The 19,457-nt window shown below is 40.4% G+C and overlaps 2 protein-coding genes across 8 annotated transcripts in view; one reads left to right on the top strand and one right to left on the bottom strand.

Moving 5' to 3' along the window:
- LOC132787644 (ankyrin repeat and fibronectin type-III domain-containing protein 1) overlaps positions 1-13,746 on the top strand; it is a 38,379-nt gene extending 24,633 nt beyond the window's left edge. The window contains exons 3-11 of one of the 7 annotated variants that reach the window (XM_060794833.1): positions 3,770-4,056; positions 4,753-5,409; positions 5,559-5,637; positions 6,429-6,532; positions 6,631-6,768; positions 6,845-7,069; positions 7,238-7,444; positions 8,513-8,723; positions 8,782-13,741. In XM_060794833.1, the coding sequence (XP_060650816.1) occupies positions 3,770-4,056; positions 4,753-5,409; positions 5,559-5,637; positions 6,429-6,532; positions 6,631-6,768; positions 6,845-7,069; positions 7,238-7,444; positions 8,513-8,723; positions 8,782-11,296 (4,423 nt within the window). In that variant the 3' untranslated portion in view covers positions 11,297-13,741. Of the gene's footprint in view, positions 1-1,613; positions 2,547-3,769; positions 4,057-4,752; positions 5,410-5,558; positions 5,638-6,428; positions 6,533-6,630; positions 6,769-6,844; positions 7,445-8,512; positions 8,724-8,781 lie in introns of those variants that run through there. The other 6 variants (XM_060794830.1, XM_060794831.1, XM_060794828.1 and 3 more) reach the window with 6 other exon arrangements.
- A 4,276-nt stretch (positions 13,747-18,022) lies between these two features.
- On the bottom strand, positions 18,023-19,441 carry LOC132786030 (glutamate--cysteine ligase regulatory subunit). Its single transcript, XM_060792408.1, has one exon. The coding sequence runs from the start codon at positions 19,277-19,279 to the stop codon at positions 18,413-18,415; it is 867 nt and encodes a 288-aa protein (XP_060648391.1). The 5' UTR covers positions 19,280-19,441; the 3' UTR covers positions 18,023-18,412.
- Between the last annotated feature and the right edge of the window lie 16 nt (positions 19,442-19,457).

Genomic DNA, 19,457 nt, shown 5'->3' with positions numbered 1-19,457 from the left:
GTTCCGCTCAATGTCAAATCTCATTTCAAACCTTTCGATGAGGTGTGAGACTTGTAATAATCGCACAGTTCTGATTAACTTTTGACTCATAAATAGTTTTCCAAGAAGCGAAGCTGAGCCGTAAGTATTATCTCGAAATTAATGCTATTTACAATTCTCTCTCTCTCTCTCTCTGTTTGTATTTGTCAACGCGATTTGAAGGTCAGCTTTGGGACCCTAATTATGGCTTTATTCACATATAATCTATGTTTGCTGTTGCTTTGCTTTTGCTTTGTTGTGTTTGTGTGAAATTCGTGATTCAGCAATTGGAGCTGCCCTCTTATTAGACCTAGCCAAGCGATGCGATGCGATGAATGCGTCACACTAAATATCAAGCTTGTTTTCGAGCTCGAAATATTTTGTATTTTCAATTTCGAGTCGGACTTTTAGCCGCCGGCACTGACCTCGCACAAACACAACAACAACAAAAATAAAACACCATGTAGATTTTTTTTCGAAAAACAATGAAGAAATGATTTCGTAGTAAACATAACTATTCACATGTTGTGTTTAAATGTTGATATTATTGCCCAAACACAGCATTCATTTATTACCAAGTCTGCTTAGTTATTTATGCATGCGAATGATGAGACAATGTCTAAAATTAGCAAGAGAATGGACATCCACATGTCACGGCAACCGGTTTGGGATCGTCCAGAAATTGCAATGACAAGACTTATGATTCCCCCCAAATTAACATATTACAGCTGTCAGAGCAGAGAGCAACAAGAGATGCGCTTGACAACAGTGCAGAATTAGTTAGGAAATATGCAAAATATTCTACAGTCTACTTATGCGAGCAAAAAGGAAATTTTCAGGGTGCAAATTGTTACCAACTTGATTGCAGAATAGTGCCACCCTAGAGTAGGGTAACCTCTTTCCAATTAGCTTTCACTTTTACGCATTGGGCTAATCGGAGCCGCGTCGTGTTGCCACTTGAAAATTCCAAGTGCGCATTGCCAGTTGTCCGTTGTTATTTTCAATTCAGTGCCACAGCTGATACAGCTGATGACAATGCTCTGCCGAGTGCCGAGTGCGGCACGCTCGATAAATCAGCGCACAACTTGAAGACAGCCCCAAAACACCTACAACAACAACAATAACAAGAACAACAACGAAGACTAAGGCATTGCTGACAGACAGGCAGACAAGCAACTTATTTGTTAGGTTTACGATTTCGGAAATGCCGCCTTAATTGTTTAGCGCGTCGGAAGATGGGAGGAGGAAGGACTAAGCAGGAATTCCTGTGAAACAAAAAGGCCGCAGGTACTGCGAGTACTTGCCGGCTAAATTTGAAAACAAGCAAACGCTGACTATATAAATCAGGGATCAAGTCCATTTCAAGCGAGAGAGAGCGGAACGAGTGATATTTCCTTAGGGGTTAGGTAGTTGAATTGAGAGTTGAGCGTTGCTCGTTGAGCGTTGAGAGAGGGAGAGAGAGATTGAGGCTACCTAACCCTGTAGAATGAGTGCATAATTTATGTACAGCACATGCATAAGTTGAAAGAAGAACCGGAGAGCGAAAATCAGAGAGAGAGAGAGAGAAAGCGTGTTCAGGGTCCTACCGGGGTTGACAATCGAATCACTTTCGGGCTGCTGCCTCAGTTCACATTTTGTCAGAGAGCAACGCGCACTACGGAAAATCCTACCATAAAACGGAGAAACTGTGAAACGGGGAAAAAACGAAAACAAAATAAAGCAGTGAAGAATATGTGAAAAATGTGTTCAGGCATTTTCATTGTTTTTTAATGAAAAATTAATCAATCAAGCGTAGCAAAGCGCAGCCATAAATATGGAACGTCGCCGTGCCATGAGCACTTATGCCAAGCTCAAGGAGAAGCAACAACAACAACAACAACAGCAGTTGCTTGATAACAACAACGACAGCGAACAGGAAGAGAACGAGAATGAGGACGAGCTGCCAGCACTGAGTCGCTCACACTCGATGCGTGCCTCCCTGCGGCGTCTGAAGAGCAAACTTCATAGCCCCGCCCTGGCGATGCAATCGCCCTTTAAGCTGCGCGCCCATTTGCATTCACGCAGTCGCAGTGGCAACAACACCAGCAGCAACAGCAACAACAGTAAAAGAGCTCTGCATAAATCGAAAGTTGTGAAAGCGTTGCGATTGTGGCAGGACATCGATGCGGTTACCGTGGTAACCAAAGTGAAGGGAGAGTTTGTGCCGCTCAAGAAATCAGCCATGCAGCACTCGGATCATGAACTTGGCATTGAGCAACTGATGTCGTCGCTGCCCGTTGGTGTTTCGTTGCCACGCAAAGCATGCAAGCTGCTGCAAATACCTGAGAGCTACTGTCGCAGTCCCAAGTTGGCACCGCAGGCCACACTCGACTCGGATCTGGAACGCACTCTGTGCATTGAGTCGCCGAAAAACAACAAAACGGATTCAGTGCTGGCAGACATCACACGCCACGCCCAGCAGGGCATCTATGGATCAACGCGCATGCGCACAGCCACCATAAGGAAACCGATGCCATATCTTAACAGTCGTAGGTGTCTGAATAGCTAAACATTCGATTTGCATTTCAAACAGTTGCATAATTTTTTTGTTGTGCAGTAAAGTGCATAGATTAATGTGTTTGTGGCTAAAAGCTTTTTAACGACATTTTTTGTGCGATATTTAAATACTGGAATTCAGGTCAATCAGCTGTGTCAATCAACTTGATGAGCATCAATCAAGTTATCCCGTCATAGACTCCGAAACTCAGTCGGATTCACACTGTGGTGTCATTGAACTGCTTGCAAGCAGTGCAACTGCCTTAATATGCCTTTGCATGTAGGGGAATTGTGTCTTATCTTTGTAATGCGATTGAAGAAAGAGAATTCTGATAAAAAGTTATAAATTTACATATATTTTTTTTGTACATTATGTATGTACATATATCAAAAAGTGGCTGTGAAAGATTCAACTCTGATAATTACAAAGTATCCTTGATAGGGATGAAGTTGACAATAATTGTGATGTATGTAAATGAGAATCGCACTTAAGGGTTTCGCTTGCTTACCTGTAAATGATACATTCTTTTTATTATTCTTCGTGCATTAGTTATGGCCGCAGAGTATTGATTTGATCTTACTTTTGTTATGTGTGAAGTTATCCGCAAAAGGTTCTCTCACTTCATAAGTTGCGTTCGCTTAAGTGATGTAATCCTACTCAATGAAAAGATAAAATCTATTCGGTATACATTACCTCTTAAATAATAATAATCCATTAACAAATTATCTTCACTTTCCGTTTCACAATTTTATGAAATTTCATAATTCCAAAATTAATTATTCGAAAACGTGCCAAAAGTTTCTCTGATTTCATTTAATATTCTATGTCAATGCCAAATCCGCATTGAATAACCAAAATTCTAGAGTTCTGCACAATTTATGAATGCAATGAGAGTATTGATTGGCATGCCCAAAAACCCGTTGGCCATTTAAATGGGTTAATCAGCGGCAACAATGGCATTTGTTTGGCACTTTTGGCCAAGGTTGTTGTTGTTGTTGGGCTACAACGTTTACATGACCAAATGGTCAAATGGATAAATGGATAAATACTTAAATGCCAGAAATCCCATAACAATCCCCATAATTAAATATTCAATTTGAGCGAGGCAAACCACACAATACAGAAATACTCGTACATAAACATAAATCGGTAAACATTTTGCCGGAGTTTTCGGATTGGGACGAATGCGACATTAATGGTATTATGATGTTGCAGATGCTACCAGATCGATAGCAACAACAAGGGCAACAACAGCGGTGGCTCAACGCCGCAGAAGCTGCAGATGAGCAGCTGCCTGCGCTCTCCAGCGGTTTTCATACGCCAGAAATCGTTTCACACGCTCAACGAGCTCACCAAGTTCTGTCAGCTCAAGTCGCCAACAAGCGTGTCAGCTGCTGCCTCAGTTGCTCCTCCCGTTGCTACGATGACGATGATGGCAACGTTGCCATCGCCAGGTCGAAGTCAGCGCAACAGCAGCAACAGTCACTATGCCACAATCGATGGTAAGCGTGCAAGAGCCACCCACATTTGTGGGCCAATTAAAGACTGGCCTCCAAATTACTCGCTTAATTAAGAGCATGATGTGGGTTGCCATTGGAATTGGAATTGGATGAGGGTTGGGAATGGGAATCGGAATGGGTATAGAAAAGAGGGACTGCATCTCTTAATAGCTTGCTTTTCGGCTAGGTGGGTTCACTTTATATATCCATTCGCTATTTGTTGGGCCATATCTCTAATCAAGCGCTGCTTAAGTGCATGTTACACACACATAACACACACACAACACACTTACACCCACTCACAACACACTCCCATACAATAACACAAAACGCTGTGCTCAAAAAATATATTCGTGCATAAATAATCTAGGTAATTGGCTTGGTCATTCGGTCATTTAACGCAAAGCAAACAAACAAAGGCAAAAATGCGAAATAGCGTTGAGCATTTGTGATTAATAATTAATTAATTAATTGCAATTGTGTGCAATTATCGTCTACACACAACAACACACAACGACACACACATACTCAAACATCGGGCAGTTGGTTATGTTTACACTCTCTTTGTAAATAGTATTTATGCATAATTTCTGTTTAACTTTCATTTTAATTAAAAGCGCTTTTTATTTACAACATTTTTTCACTTATGATTTCTTCCCTTCCCACCAAATGAATTCGCTCTCCCCCCTCGCCATTCAGACAACTTACTGCCCCACAACAAACATAGTGAAAGTGATACCTTTGAGTCTGTGAGACTGCGCGATAAAAGCAACGCTTCGTATCAGGAGAACAACAATCAGGACAACTATCCCACCTATTATCCAGCTGCCTTGCTGTCGCCACCGAGCAGCGCCTTTCGCTGGTCGGAGCAGCTGTCGCAGCATGCAGCGGTAGCCAAGCTGCGAACTGCGATCTCGTGCACCTCGCAGGATCTGCGAGAGATGGAATTCCTGTTGCCGCCTCAGCAGGTGCATCACTCCACGCCACACGCCACGCCTGCCACTGCCATGTCCGGGCAGCCACAGCTCTGCATCTCCCGCCACTCGCAGCCCAAGAATGCCAAGTTGCGTGACGAGCATGAGGATCATTCGCCCGAACTGCTGGAGGAGCATTCGCTGGCCGTTGATGCTGTCGATGAAAACACATCCTCGAACAATCAATATCAGCTCACGGTGAATCGTCAGCCTGTGGAGCTGCGCTCCAAGCTAAACTCTGCCGCTGCCCAGGTGCAACTCCGCTCCAAGATTGCCTCGGGCAATACGCCGCATCCGCGTGTCAGTAAAATGACCAAAAAGCAGCTGAAGCTTGCCCAGGCACAGCTGGATAAGCTGACCCAAAGTAATCTGCACTTACATGGTAGGCACACGACGACGCACTGCTCGCTAAAATCTCTTCAACTCTGCAACTGCAACTTCAACTCTAATCTATTAATCTATCTTATCTAATCATTCTAATCTAATCGCATAAATCTATCTTAATCTAACCCACATTTCTTGTATTCATAGCGCTCTTTTCGGCCGTGGAGAATGGACATCTGGACAAGGCACGCACCATACTGGAGTCCACGGATGTCGATGTCAATAGGTAATAAATCAGTTAATGATTAAAGTTTATAGTTTTTTTATTATGTCGGCCTTTAAAAATGTATTGTGTTAAAATAGAGAACTTGATAAGCCAATCTTAAATATTAGGGATTGTAGATATTCTTGTGTAAAGATACATTCAAGATTTAATTAAACTAGCAATAAAGATAAGTATCCGAAAATCATTTGAGCATAAAGGCTTGCTCTTTCTTGATTAATCGAATCTATTAAAAAGTCGGACAGAGATATCTTTTTCCATAAAGTTAATAAAAACAGATTTCAAGAAATCATTGCTAATGTCTAGAGATGGAATCCATAATTTTGAATATTATTGCTATAGTCTGAAAATTACATAAATTTCCTGTTTATGTACTGTCCCTTCAAATATATTCTAGTTGATTTCTCCAATACAGAATTCTCTTGATACAGAAATCGTTCTTCATATGGAAGAAGAATAAGTATATTGACAATGGAGAATTTAGTCAACTATTATTAAAGACTATCGATGCAATGAATCTTCATGTTATTTCAATATTATCATATAATATCAATCTAATAGAATAAGGTGAAGCTGATTTCTCCGGCAGTTTAATGTGAATAACCCTGAATGAAATGAATTTACTATTCAATTTTAACTCCTATTTAAGCCTGCCTCAATTTCATTAAAGTATAATAACAAAATATATTGGTGTAATGCTAATTAATTCTCGAAAAGCTTTAATACAAACTTGGCAAGTTTTGTGCCTGGTTAATTGCTGCACTTATTCAACGCAAATTCTCTGTAATCCACAGCATCAATACGGATGGACTCTCGGCACTGGATGTGGCGGTGCTCAGCAATAATCGCTCCATGACCAAGATGCTCTTGCAGCATGGCGCTCTCGAGGGCTCTCAGTGTAAGTGTGCGAGTAGAGTTTGATTGTCCAATGATAAGCCATTGATGATGACTTTTGTTAATCCCCTCTCGATTGCTGTTGTTTTGCGCTGTGTGTAGTTTCCGTGGAAAGCATTGGCACTAAGCTGAATGGTCTGCTCAAAGATGCCGAGTCACGTATACATGATCTCAGCGGACCGGAGGGACTGTGTCCACCCGTCTTCCAATCGCGTCCATCGATATCCAGCATCATAATTGGTGAGTGTTGTGGCTGCTTGCCCTCTTCACATCTCTAATTGAAGCACATATTCATTGGAATTATCTATTTTCGCAGGCAATACGGGTTCTTCGGTCACCGGTTGTACTGGCAACGAGGTGGATAAGCAGATTGGCATTTGGGAGCGTCGGGTGAAGGGTCTGCGTCGCATGCTCCTCGGCTGGGATCAGGCGAGGCCACCAGATGCGCCTGCTTCCGTGGTGGTCGATGTCACCGGTGACAATTCCATCAGCTTGCAAATACTAGAACCATTCGAGGGCGCCATCGGAACTAAATTCAAAGGTAAAACCACTTGCAAATCCCATTCTCATGCGTTTTCGCATTCGCATTCCCATGGCCATGGCCAGCGGATGTGCATATGCCTGAGGTCAACCACAGATTTGCGGTTGCCTAGGGTTGGTTTGGGGATTTTGGCTTGCTTTGATTTGACGTTTCGCTTGTTAACCGCAGTTCAATGGTCAACACGCGCGGACTTCAACAATGTGGTCGGCGAGCGGGAGCTGCTCGATTGGATTAGCTTCCATGGTACCATGGGTGCACAGTGCAACATCTCTGGCCTCACTCAGGGACGGCGTTACTTCCTCCGCGCTGCATGCGGCAATGTCAAGGGCTGGGGCAACTATCTAAACTCTGTGCCCGCAAGCGTTGCGCCCTCAAGTGAGTTGACGATTCTATCAGTAGCTAGCTTTTTATCTCTCATCGATTTGAGTTCTTTTTTATCTATGACTATCTGTAAATGTGTAGAGAAATTAATTTATTTTGTAACTCTTGACAGTCATCCCTCGTCACAATGACGTTGCGCAAAAAGCAACTTTAATATATCTTATAATAATTTATATATGTATGTTATATCTGTATCTAGCATTTTTTGTCTATTAGTCTATGTTTATATGTTTTTATCTTACTACACGTATATCCATTTGTTAATATATTTTATCTATGAATCTAACTAACTAAAAAATGTATTTATATATCTTTCCAGTTAAGTCTTTGTATTTATTTGTGTTTTTCTTTCTATATCTTTATCTACTTATGACATATACATGTGTATATTATTTCACTATCTGTAAATCTGTATAGCTTTAGAAATATTTATTTCATTGCTATCTGTAAATGTGTAGAGATATTTATTTATTTTGTAACTCTTGACAGTCATCCCTCGTCACAAAGATATTCATGAATAATACGTAAATATTAAAGTTCAGATAAATAGATGGAAAGTTTTTATCTTATTTACTAAATATAATAAATTATTATTAGATATATTATATTAAAGTTGCTTTTTTGCTCAACGTCATTGTGACGAGGGATGACTGTCAAGAGTTACAAAATAAATTAATATCTCTACACATTTACAGATAGCAGGAATATATTTTTATCTGCTCCGCATCAATTTATGTATATTTTAGTATTAATTTTATACTATCTTCAAATCTGTTCAGTTATCACTTCTTAATTTTCATATATCTATAAATCTAACAAAAATGCATATCAAAGTGTCTGTGTTGGTAGTTTATAAACTTATTTCATTATTTTTAATCTAAAATATATTCTACATCTAAGTTTATCTGCTAGCTGCTAGTTTATACACTTATTTCATTATCTTTAATCTAAAATCTATATACGTTTATATGTCCGACAAGATGAGATAAAAACTTTCCATCTATTTATCTGAACTTTAATTTTTTACGTATTATTCATGAATATTTTTATCTGTATCTCTAGCCTGGCGCGATTTGGATAACCGTGAAGATCGCTTCTTTGGTCGGCAACGTATTTTGGACAATTTGTTTACCGCCGTGCGGTTGGCGCGTCCTGCAGATGTCTCCGAGCTCACGCTGGATCCAGGCAGTGTGCAACGAAGGAATCCCAAAAAGAAAACTACCATCAAACAGTTGTTTTCGGTGACCTCCAAGTTTCAAAAGACGTTGCGACGGTGAGTATTAACGATTAACACTGCGTATACTTAATAATTTTATATATTTGATTCACAGCGGCATCTACTTCGCCTGCATTGTGCACTGCGATGACAAGGTGCTGGTGACCAGCGAGGACTTTCCGCCCGTCATTGAGATCGATGAATCGTATCCAAGTGCGCTGCACATCGACTACTACTGGCTGATGAAGGTCGCCTGCACGTGGGAGGATGTGAAATCGCTGCGCTCAGATATGGAACGCAATCTCACCTCGCCGGTGCACTTTCGCACCAAACTGCTGTCGGCCGTCTGTCAAATGCAATCCGCACTGGGCATCACCGATCTGGGGCAACTGTATTACAAACCACTGCGCGATGCGCAAGGAACTGTGGTGTTGACTTGCGTGCAGTCGGTGAAGAGCCAGAAGACGGTTTCCATACTCAACTCACGCTGGCTGCCGGTTAGCAAACTGCAGAAGAAACTCGGTGCACTGCACGAGGATTACAATATCAATGAGCTGTTGATCTCCAGCATTGGCGATCAGCTGTATTATCAGCAGGCAGCTCTGCAACGCCTCGAACCGGGTCTCTATTTGGGTTACCTGAAGATGCAGGCCTCAATGGATCAGATACAGATCGTGGTGCCAGTGAAGACACCCAATGTGCTGCCCCATTGTAAGGTGCGCGAGAACAGTCACATCACAGCCGAGGAATGGCAGGCGTTGCATCGCAGTGACAGCGATCCAATGCGTTTGCGCCTGGACTTTAGTGCACCCGGCGATGGGAATGGCAACAATGCTGCCACTGAGGTGCAGAGTTTGTTTCTGATCGATCTCAGCAATGCAATGCATCGACTCTTTGCCAGCATGAACATCAAGCCAGCCGATGCGGCCACACATCGTCTCTACGATGTTGAGGTGATCGAACACAGTCGGGACATCAGTTTCCTCATCGTGTGTCCCTCGGTGGAGGCTTCGTGCGCAGTGCCCGGACAGTCGGAGCTGCTACTGCAGCGCGATGATCTGGCCAGCCTCAGTATTCAGGCCTTCGAGATGATTCACCTGCGCACCTATCAGCCAGCGATTGTGCAGAAGTATGCGCGTCTCTCGTGCATTCTGGAACTGGACACGGCGATGGCAACGCATTCGCATCGCGAGGCTTTCTCCAGTAGCGAGCTGCAGGCGGCCAAAGAGCGATTGGCCACGCTGCAGGATCTGAGTGCCAATTTGACGCTGGTGTGGAAGAGCGTTCGCTGGCTCATGGATGTGGTGGCCTACGCCAGGAATAAGCATGCTCAATCCTCGCTGCCCATGCGCGACATTCTGGAGTTTGCGCATGTGCGTGGCGACGAAACAACGGGCAAACAGCTGCTGCAGTTGCCTCTACGCGAGTCCAAGTTCAACAAGACGGGACGTGGCAGCTGGCCGGGACCGGGAGCGAATGATGAGGCCGAGCGTCAGGGCAAGCCGGAGCACTCAAAGTCCGAGACGAATCTGGGACATAGTGTGCTAACGCCTGTGGCTGTGGATGCTGTCGACAAGCAGTCAACACAACAGCAACAACATCAGCAGCAGCAACAACAACAGCAGCAACCACAACAGCAACACCAACAACAACAGCACCAGCAACAACAGTTGCTGCAAGTGAGCAGCAATGAATATGCGGCATCCACCAGCTCTGAGATTTCGTTGCGCAAAAACAGCGGCGACTCTGTGAGCTCCGCCTACACAGCACGCAGTTTCTACTCCGCCGCCGATTCGGCTTCCGACGGCAGCAGCAGCGTCTTTGCCTTGCCCCCCTCGCGTTCCGACGACACCTTGGCCGAGGCGCTGCGACATCCGGCGTCGGCCACAGCGCAACGCAAGCGCACCAGCTCCAACATTGGTCCCATTCCCACGCCTCTGATCACTGTGCACAGCTCCAGCTCGGCGCCATATTTGGGTGGCTCGAGTGTCTCGCTGCGCACGGGCAGCGGTGCCTTTGCCACCGACTTGGAGCACAAACCTTTGAAGCCTGCTGCCGAGTACAAAGTGAAGGCTGCTTCGAGTGCGAATCTACGCGAAGGTGGACTCTATTTGAAGAGCTCACTCTCTGCGCTGCAGCCAGAGCTAAAGCCCGTGGGCAGCGAGGAACCGATTGCCAGCACCTCGAAGGCATCGTCGACCAAGAGTCTGGTGCATCAGAGCAGCGAAGAGGACACGGCCAGCTGTTCCAGCCTGAATGCCGAGCAGAGCTCGACGGGTGCGGGCATCATCCAGGTGTACACCGCCTACAACACGGGCTTGGCCAGCGGCACCAGCCTCAAGCTGCATGTGACCCCAAAGACAACGGCACGGGAGGTCATCAATCTGGTGGTGAAGCAGCTCAACATGGCAGCGGTGCTGAAGGGCAGCAAGGGACCCATCTACAGCGCCGATATGCTGGACAATTTCTGCCTGGTCGCAGTGATTGGAGCCCGAGAGCGTTGCCTGCGCGACGACTTTAAGCCGCTGCAGCTGCAGAGTCCCTGGAAGAAGGGGCGTCTCTATGTGCGGCAGAAGCACGAGCTACTTGCAGCCATTGAGCACTCGAATCGCAAATCGCATTTGATCTAGATGTGTAGTATATAAGTCAATCACACACACACACACACAGCCACACACACACTCTTACACATGGACAGACTTGTATTGTTGTTGGGATTCCTTTAGTTGCCTCTTCCCAGACAAAGTTCGACGACCAATTCCCCAAATTAGACTGAATTACATACATTGCGTTATATGTATGCAAAATGACAACAAATTATGCATTATGAAAATGGTATTATTATATATTTTGAATAGTTTTACATCATACACACACACACACACACACTACACACACACATATATGATGTACATATAGCACATAAAGAATGATGAATTGTTGTTAGTTTTTCTAGAAGATGATGATGGCTTGATTTAAGTGCAACCGATTACACCAATATATGATATATATATATAATAAAACACTATATATACATAGCTAACTAGATGTATATGTATGTATGTATTTTTATCGTACTATGATGTATTTTTGTAGTTTAGTAAACAAGAACAAAATGTTTTGATTGTATTTTTGTGGCATTTTTAGGCGCACGGATTTTTTTATTACCATAAATATATAAATTATTGTATTACAACAATGTGTATTAACGGTCGCTACTGTTAAATATCAAGAATTGCAAGACAAGCAACCAGAATTAAGTATTATTGAACAAATGTCAATAAACAACGTTTTAAAGTGTAATAACCCTCTCTCTATCTCACTCACTCACTCACTCTATCTCTCACTCTCTCTCTCTTGATGTGTGTATGTGTTCGTTAATGATAACTATTCCATTCGGAGTGCACAAAAAGAAAAACATACATATGTATTTTAGCTGGTAAACAAATAAACTATGAACTATTAAAGTTACAAAATATTTACAAAAACAAAAAAATATATCTAGATTGGCACAACTAAGTGTTGAAGAAGAAAAAATGATATTATATTATAGATTAGACTATCTATCAAAGCGCCGCAAACTAGTCCAGATGATTTTCTGTATCGATCTTTTATATTTTTGTTGCTTGTCTTCTGCATGTCCTTCTTCCTCATTTGAAGCACCTCCATCCATATATGATAGAAGTACTTGTATTTTGTGTGAGTTTCCCATTAACTTTACCTATCTAAATGTGACAAGTTAGTTGATGTCTAGAACTAATTACACATATTATAAATAGATGTACATGTAAATTAGCTGCAGTTCTTCAAGTCTATGTCTTTACTGTACAAAAAAATGGTAGTTGAACAAAACGTTAAATGTTTCCTCTCGGTTCAATATGATAACTACACTTACAACTGTAACATCTAAATATTATATTTTATTGAACTTTGAAATTGACGGCAACCTCATCATGAGTCCATAAAATAAAAATGATAAACGTAATAATCGCATCTCTGTTCAGAGATTAAGACCAAAACAATGTTTTTTGTAAATATTTATTCATTTTGAATGGCTAAACAATTTTGATAAAGTTTTTTATTATGCGTTCAACAACAGTCAGTCAAGGATCAGCAACGAAAATAGCTAGGAATTAGCAATCCCTAAAAAAAATATATGAATACAACTGCTCAGTTCAATTGATCAAATTATCAGCAGAAAAAAAGCAACAACGAATGCTCCCCCAAAAAAGAAAAAAACAAATACAATTCGAATTTAATTTCTAGATTTAGTTAACTATTGTTATTGTCGTTTGGTAAGCATAATTAAACAATCTAAATTGTCAAATAAGTCGCCGTCCGTCCCCAAAGAGATCAATTGGTTTTCTGCAAAAAACTGAAACCAAGAAGTTTTTATCGAAAAAAAAGAGTATTATTTATGTCGGTGAGATTAGTTAATGACGCAATCTAATTGTAACTAAATTAATTAAGAGATATTAAAGGTTCGAATACGAGTATGCATATGTATATAGAAAGATTTATACATATGTGCCCAGTAATAAATTATATAATGAGACAGAGAGAGTTGATGTATGTACGATTAAGTAGTTGCTAAATATATACGAGTATGTATATTTAAACCAATAAATATATATGTATGTATGTATGTATGTATATGCATAATACATGTTTGTAGATTAGCTAAAAATGTCTTTAGACTAAACACTGACCCAACAACTAAGTAAATGAATAAGATAGTAAAACTCTTATCAAGTGTTAAACTCATACTCTCTCGTACTAACTGCATGTTAAACAATCCTAATCGATTCTGTTTTGTGTATTTTGGTGTGTGTTAACTATGTACAACAACTAAACAACAACAGCCATAATATGTAACAACAAAAACAACAATAACAAAAAAAACAAATGCAACAAATGCAATGATGATTGTATGAAATACACGGCATTATCTTAGAGACACTGGAAACGTAGGAAGAAATGTGTAAAGCAAATGATGGGAGGAGTTATGCTCGATACAAAGCATACTTATTCAATTAATTTAAATAAAGACTTAATAACTGTTATGGTGTCATTTCGAAACTGGTTTCTATTATTATTAATATATATCGCAACACATCGATGATCATTCAACTATAATTCCACCAGAGGATCCCCCGCAATACAACGAACGGTCTGTAGTCATGCAGAACATAAATAGAATGCATTGAAATCTCAGCTGTATACTACAATTAATCACAAATATTAAGTATACGACGAGTGACACAATCTGCAATTGAATCAAATGGAATTTGTTGTTGACTTTTCAGCTGAAATCTCAAATTACCGCTCGTAATCACAATGATAAGAGCCTCTTTAGATTCGAGGCCTTTCTATCATATCACAATTTCCTGATACACACACACACACACACACACAACACTCACACCCACCTAATCTCATATATCACCTGCACTCGGCCGATTTGATAGCAGCTCAAGTTCCCACATGCAAAGTAATATTTATCTGTTAACACAAATTTAAGTATATGGAAGTAAGGCAACTGGTTCCGTGTGATTTCCGTGGGAAGTTTCGCAGTTGACACTCGTCTATGCGTCATCGTTCCCTTCCCGTGACGAAATACAACGCAAGTGATTTCCAGTCGCTTCTATAAATTGACCCCCAAACAAGACCAAACACAAACAAAACGATCGCTGGATAAACGCAACCAACTATCGTCTGACTCATTTGCACACATTACGCAGCGGCATATTGCCATCTCGCTCGCACGCAGGTCATTAGAAAAGCAAGTCATGACGACGTCAGCTCAGAGAAGCTGGGTCCAGTGATTTGAGATATTCAAAAAAAAATTGGTGCCCATTGTTTTAAATCGTTTGCCCATGTTTGCCCAGGAAAAATTTTTTTTTGCCCACCCTTAGTTTCGAAATTATGAAAAATTTTTTTTTTTCGAAAATTCAAAAAAATTTTTTTTCAAAATTTTTTTGCGGAAATCGCTTTAAAATCGTTTGCCCATGTTTGCCCATCTTTTAGTTTTTCGAAAAAAATTTTCGTTTTCAAAATTTTGAATTTTGAAAAATTTTGACATTTTTTCGGCATGAATGACTCAAACTCGATCGCCCACACCTCGAAATTATGAAAACTAAAGCCACAACGGTAGCCTCAAGTGTTTTCAAGTCTGCCCATATCTCAGAATTTCAAAATTTTGAAAATTTTGAAGGTTTTCAACTTTTTTGATTGCCCATACAAATTCATCGTTTGCCCAATTTTCAAAGTCTCAAATTTTTGCCAAATTTCAAAATTTTTCAAATTTTTTACTTTTCAGACTGCCCATTTGCTATTTTCGTTTGCCCACCCTTTAGAATTTCAAAATTTTGCCGAATTCCAAAATTTTCATACTTTTTGATTTTAGCCTATGGCCCATACAAATTCATCGTTTGCCCAATTTTCAAAGTCTCAAATTTTTGCCAAATTTCAAAATTTTTCAAATTTTTTTACTTTTCAGACTGCCCATTCGCTATTTTCGTTTGCCCACCCTTTAGAATTTCAAAATTTTGCTTTATTTAAAAATTTTCATACTTTTTTGATTTTAGCCTATGGCCCATACAAATTCATCGTTTGCCCAATTTTCAAAGTCTCAAATTTTTGCCAAATTTCAAAATTTTTCAAATTTTTTTACTTTTTCAGACTGCCCATTCGCTATTTTCGTTTGCCCACCCTTTAGAATTTCAAAATTTTGCTTTATTTAAAAATTTTCATACTTTTTGATTTTAGCCTATGGCCCATACAAATTCATCGTTTGCCCAATTTTTCAAAGTCTCAAATACTTTTTGATTTTAGCCAAATATGAAAATTTTTGCCCAATTTTTTAAAAGTATTTCAAAATGCCCATTTTTTCGTTTCTAAAGGGTGGGCAAAACGAAAATAGCAAATGGGCAGTCTGAAAAGTCAAAAAATTTGAAAAATTTTGAAATTTGGCAAAAATTTGAGACTTTGAAAATTGGGCAAACGATGAATTTCTATGGGCCATAGGCTGAAATCAAAAAGTATGAAAATTTTTAAATAAAGCAAAATTTTGAAATTCTAAAGGGTGGGCAAACGAAAATAGCGAATGGGCAGTCTGAAAAGTCAAAAAATTTGAAAAATTTTGAAATTTGGCAAAAATTTGAGACTTTGAAAATTGGGCAAACGATGAATTTGTATGGGCCATAGGCTAAAATCAAAAAGTATGAAAATTTTGGAATTCGGCAAAATTTTGAAATTCTAAAGGGTGGGCAAACGAAAATAGCAAATGGGCAGTCTGAAAAGTCAAAAAATTTGAAAAATTTTGAAATTTGGCAAAAATTTGAGACTTTGAAAATTTGGTAAACGATGAATTTGTATGGGCCATAGGCTGAAATCAAAAAGTATGAAAATTTTTGGAATTCGGCAAAATTTTGAAATTCTAAAGGGTGGGCAAACGAAAATAGCAAATGGGCAGTCTGAAAATGTCAAAAAATTTGAAAAATTTTGAAATTTGGCAAAAATTTGAGACTTTGAAAATTGGGCAAACGATGAATTTGTATGGGCCATAGGCTGAAATCAAAAAGTATGAAAATTTTTAAATAAAGCAAAATTTTGAAATTCTAAAGGGTGGGCAAACGAAAATAGCAAATGGGCAGTCTGAAAAGTAAAAAAATTTGAAAAATTTTGAAATTTGGCAAAAATTTGAGACTTTGAAAATTGGGCAAACGATGAATTTGTATGGGCAATCAAAAAAGTTGAAAACCTTCAAAATTTTCAAAATTTTGAAATTCTGAGATATGGGCAGACTTGAAAACACTTGAGGCTACCGTTGTGGCTTTAGTTTTCATAATTTCGAGGTGTGGGCGATCGAGTTTGAGTCATTCATGCCGAAAAAATGTCAAAATTTTTCAAAATTCAAAATTTTGAAAACGAAAAATTTTTTCGAAAAACTAAAAGATGGGCAAACATGGGCAAACGATTTTAAAGCGATTTCCGCAAAAAAATTTTGAAAAAAAAAATTTTTGAATTTTCGAAAAAAAAAAATTTTTCATAATTTCAAAACTAAGGGTGGGCAAAAAAAAATTTTTCCTGGGCAAACATGGGCAAACGATTTAAAACAATGGGCACCAATTTTTTTTTGAATATCTCAAATCACTTGACCCAGCTTCTCTGAGCTGACGACGTCGCAGTCTCTGGCTCAGTCGCTGCCGCTGCCTCTGCTGCAGTCGCAGTCGCTGTTCACCCAGCGGGGCAGTGAAAAAATTTTCGATTTTTTTTTCGAGTCTGTTTTGGACATTTGCCTGTTGTCGTGTTTTTAGAACAAACAGACAAACACATGGATTATGGGAATACTATATAATATATAGAGAAAAGTGGTATATTTGTGCATATGGATATAAATTCAATGAATTTCACCACAATTACTTACCATGTACTTACAAAGTATGTGTCTAATTAAGCCTTTGGCGATGACGACACCACTTGCCACCACTCGATTAGAAACTAAATGCCACAGCACACACACACACACACACATGCACACGATATACACACGTATATCATGTGTATTAGCGGGGCAAGGTCTTTGGTTTATTGGCGTATTGCTGCCGCATGCATTCATCCAGCCCAACAACAATAGTCTTTCGCTCAGTTTAGTCACAACGACTTGAAAAATACTCTACACTCTACACTCAATCAGCAGCCATATATAACCTTAAGTGTAATAAAGCTGAAGTGCCTTCCTTTGCTGATTGCGATTCAAATATATTGTCAAATATATATTTGCCAAGGCAGTTAACTTATTATTATTATTAGACTAGCCATAATATTTATATTTGCCGATTTTACGAGGGGGTTTTGAGACTATCGGTAGCACCTCCGGTAATATATTTGAAATATTTATTTGGCATGTAGTGTGCCTAATTTGCCCCTATACTACACACAATTACTTGTGCGATTGTTGTTGCCATTCTATTAATTTAAAATAATGACAAGTCTCATTGTGCGCTCAACACCACGTGATTTTGAACTCAAAGCCAGACATGTTGCAGGGTCTGACTCAAAAGGGTCATAACTAATATACACCATATATAGTATATATGTTTGTATGATGTTTGTTACATGATGTGTAACAACTCGTATTGCGCGAGGCGGGCGCCCTTAGAAATTAAGATAACGAGTGTTACTCGACGTATACTTGATTTGAGTTGAGCACACACTCACAAAACCGGTTGCATACTTTTATTTATTTACATACGTATTAATCACGCAAATATGCGCACACATGTAATATGCGTACTTTTGTGACCCTAAACCAAACCGAACAATATCCCAATAAACAATAAACAAAAGCTGTGTTCGTTTTAGAAAAATTGTTTATATTCAATAAAAAAAAAAACAATAGCAGAAAACTTTTCACAATCGAATTCAATTGAAGAAGAGAAGCGAATGCCATTTCGCTTACAGTTTCGCTTGGGTTTTTTCTTTCATTTTTTTCGTGGTTTTGTATAACAAACAATAAGTACATAAGTATTACATAGACGCATACAAGCAACGTACATGAGATGTACATAGAAAATACATACATACATTTGCGTACGTTGTGCATACAATATCTCTTGCTCTACATATATATGTATAATATATATACCATATATACTATAAAATTCACCTTTGAACTATGCCAATACAAACAAACAAATACAAGTCTGCTCTCCTCATCATCCTCATCCTCATCCGCTTCCAGTTCAATTATTGGCCTGACTTGGCTTCGAGGCACCAACAATGTAACCCTTGGCAGTGAGAACGCCACGACAACGAACATGAACCTGATAACGAAGTGACCAATCGATTGTGTAGCCGGGCGCCAGGCCATCGAACTGTTCCTCGGGCAGCAGCAGCTCGGGATCACTGTGGGTATTGAGCACCAGCTCGTGCTCCTTGCAGAACTCCTGAAGATCCGCGGGCACCACACAGCAGGCCGCCAGATTCACTTGGGCAATGCTTGGAGGCACCTCGGCTTGCGAATGCAACTCCTGCAGCGCCTTGGCATCCAGATCCGCGATACCCAACTGCTTGATCTTCTGTTGTTGTGCATACTGCTCCAGTTGCTTGTAGAGCACCTTCAGTTCGGCGATGCCCTTCTCTCCATTGCGTTGACTCCAGCCCTCGCTCGGTGTGGTGCTGGCATTTCCCTCAGAGCAGGGCGATTTGACTTGTGTTGTGGTCGCTTGCGTTGCGTTGACAACATTGGGATGGTAAGCGAGCACCACGTTGTCCACATGCGTCACATTAAGTATGTTGAGTAGCGCATCGACGGCCTCCTGAACGCATTCTGTCGACTGCCTGTTGAGGAATATCTTTGCACCAATGCTTATCTCATTGCGGCCGTTCTCCGTCAATTTGTTGTTCAGCTCTTGGGTGGCGCAGAGCACGCGGCCATGCAACTTGTCGATTTCGACCACCACGCGCTCGGCATTGGGATCGCTGTGCAGTGTGATTTTGAGGCCATCGTAGAGCTCCTCGTTGGATTTGCGTTGGCCCAGTTCGTTGTTGATGATGTTGCCAGTGCTGATTACCACGTTCTGGTAGTTTTTCGTTACTGTTGGTATCATGTTGTAGTAATTGGTAGTGTTGTTTCTTCTCTTTTTTTAATGCAATTCCCGTTTGTAGATAAGCGACACACACAATCTCAGGTGGGCGACAATAGCACTCGTCTCGTTGGTCTGTGTTTCTGTTTTGTTCCGACAACCGTGCACAACGGCACTTAAATAAGAAATAAGTGCAACGGCA

This window comes from Drosophila nasuta, chromosome 2R, assembly GCF_023558535.2.
Source record: "Drosophila nasuta strain 15112-1781.00 chromosome 2R, ASM2355853v1, whole genome shotgun sequence".
NCBI classification, from domain to species: Eukaryota; Metazoa; Arthropoda; class Insecta; order Diptera; family Drosophilidae; genus Drosophila; species Drosophila nasuta.
This window is presented reverse-complemented; position numbering and strand designations above follow the sequence as displayed.

What these genes read in the sequence shown, in the direction of transcription:
- LOC132786030 (XM_060792408.1), bottom strand. Translation starts at nt 19,279, where the DNA reads ATGATACCAACAGTAACGAAAAACTACCAGAACGTGGTAATCAGCACT.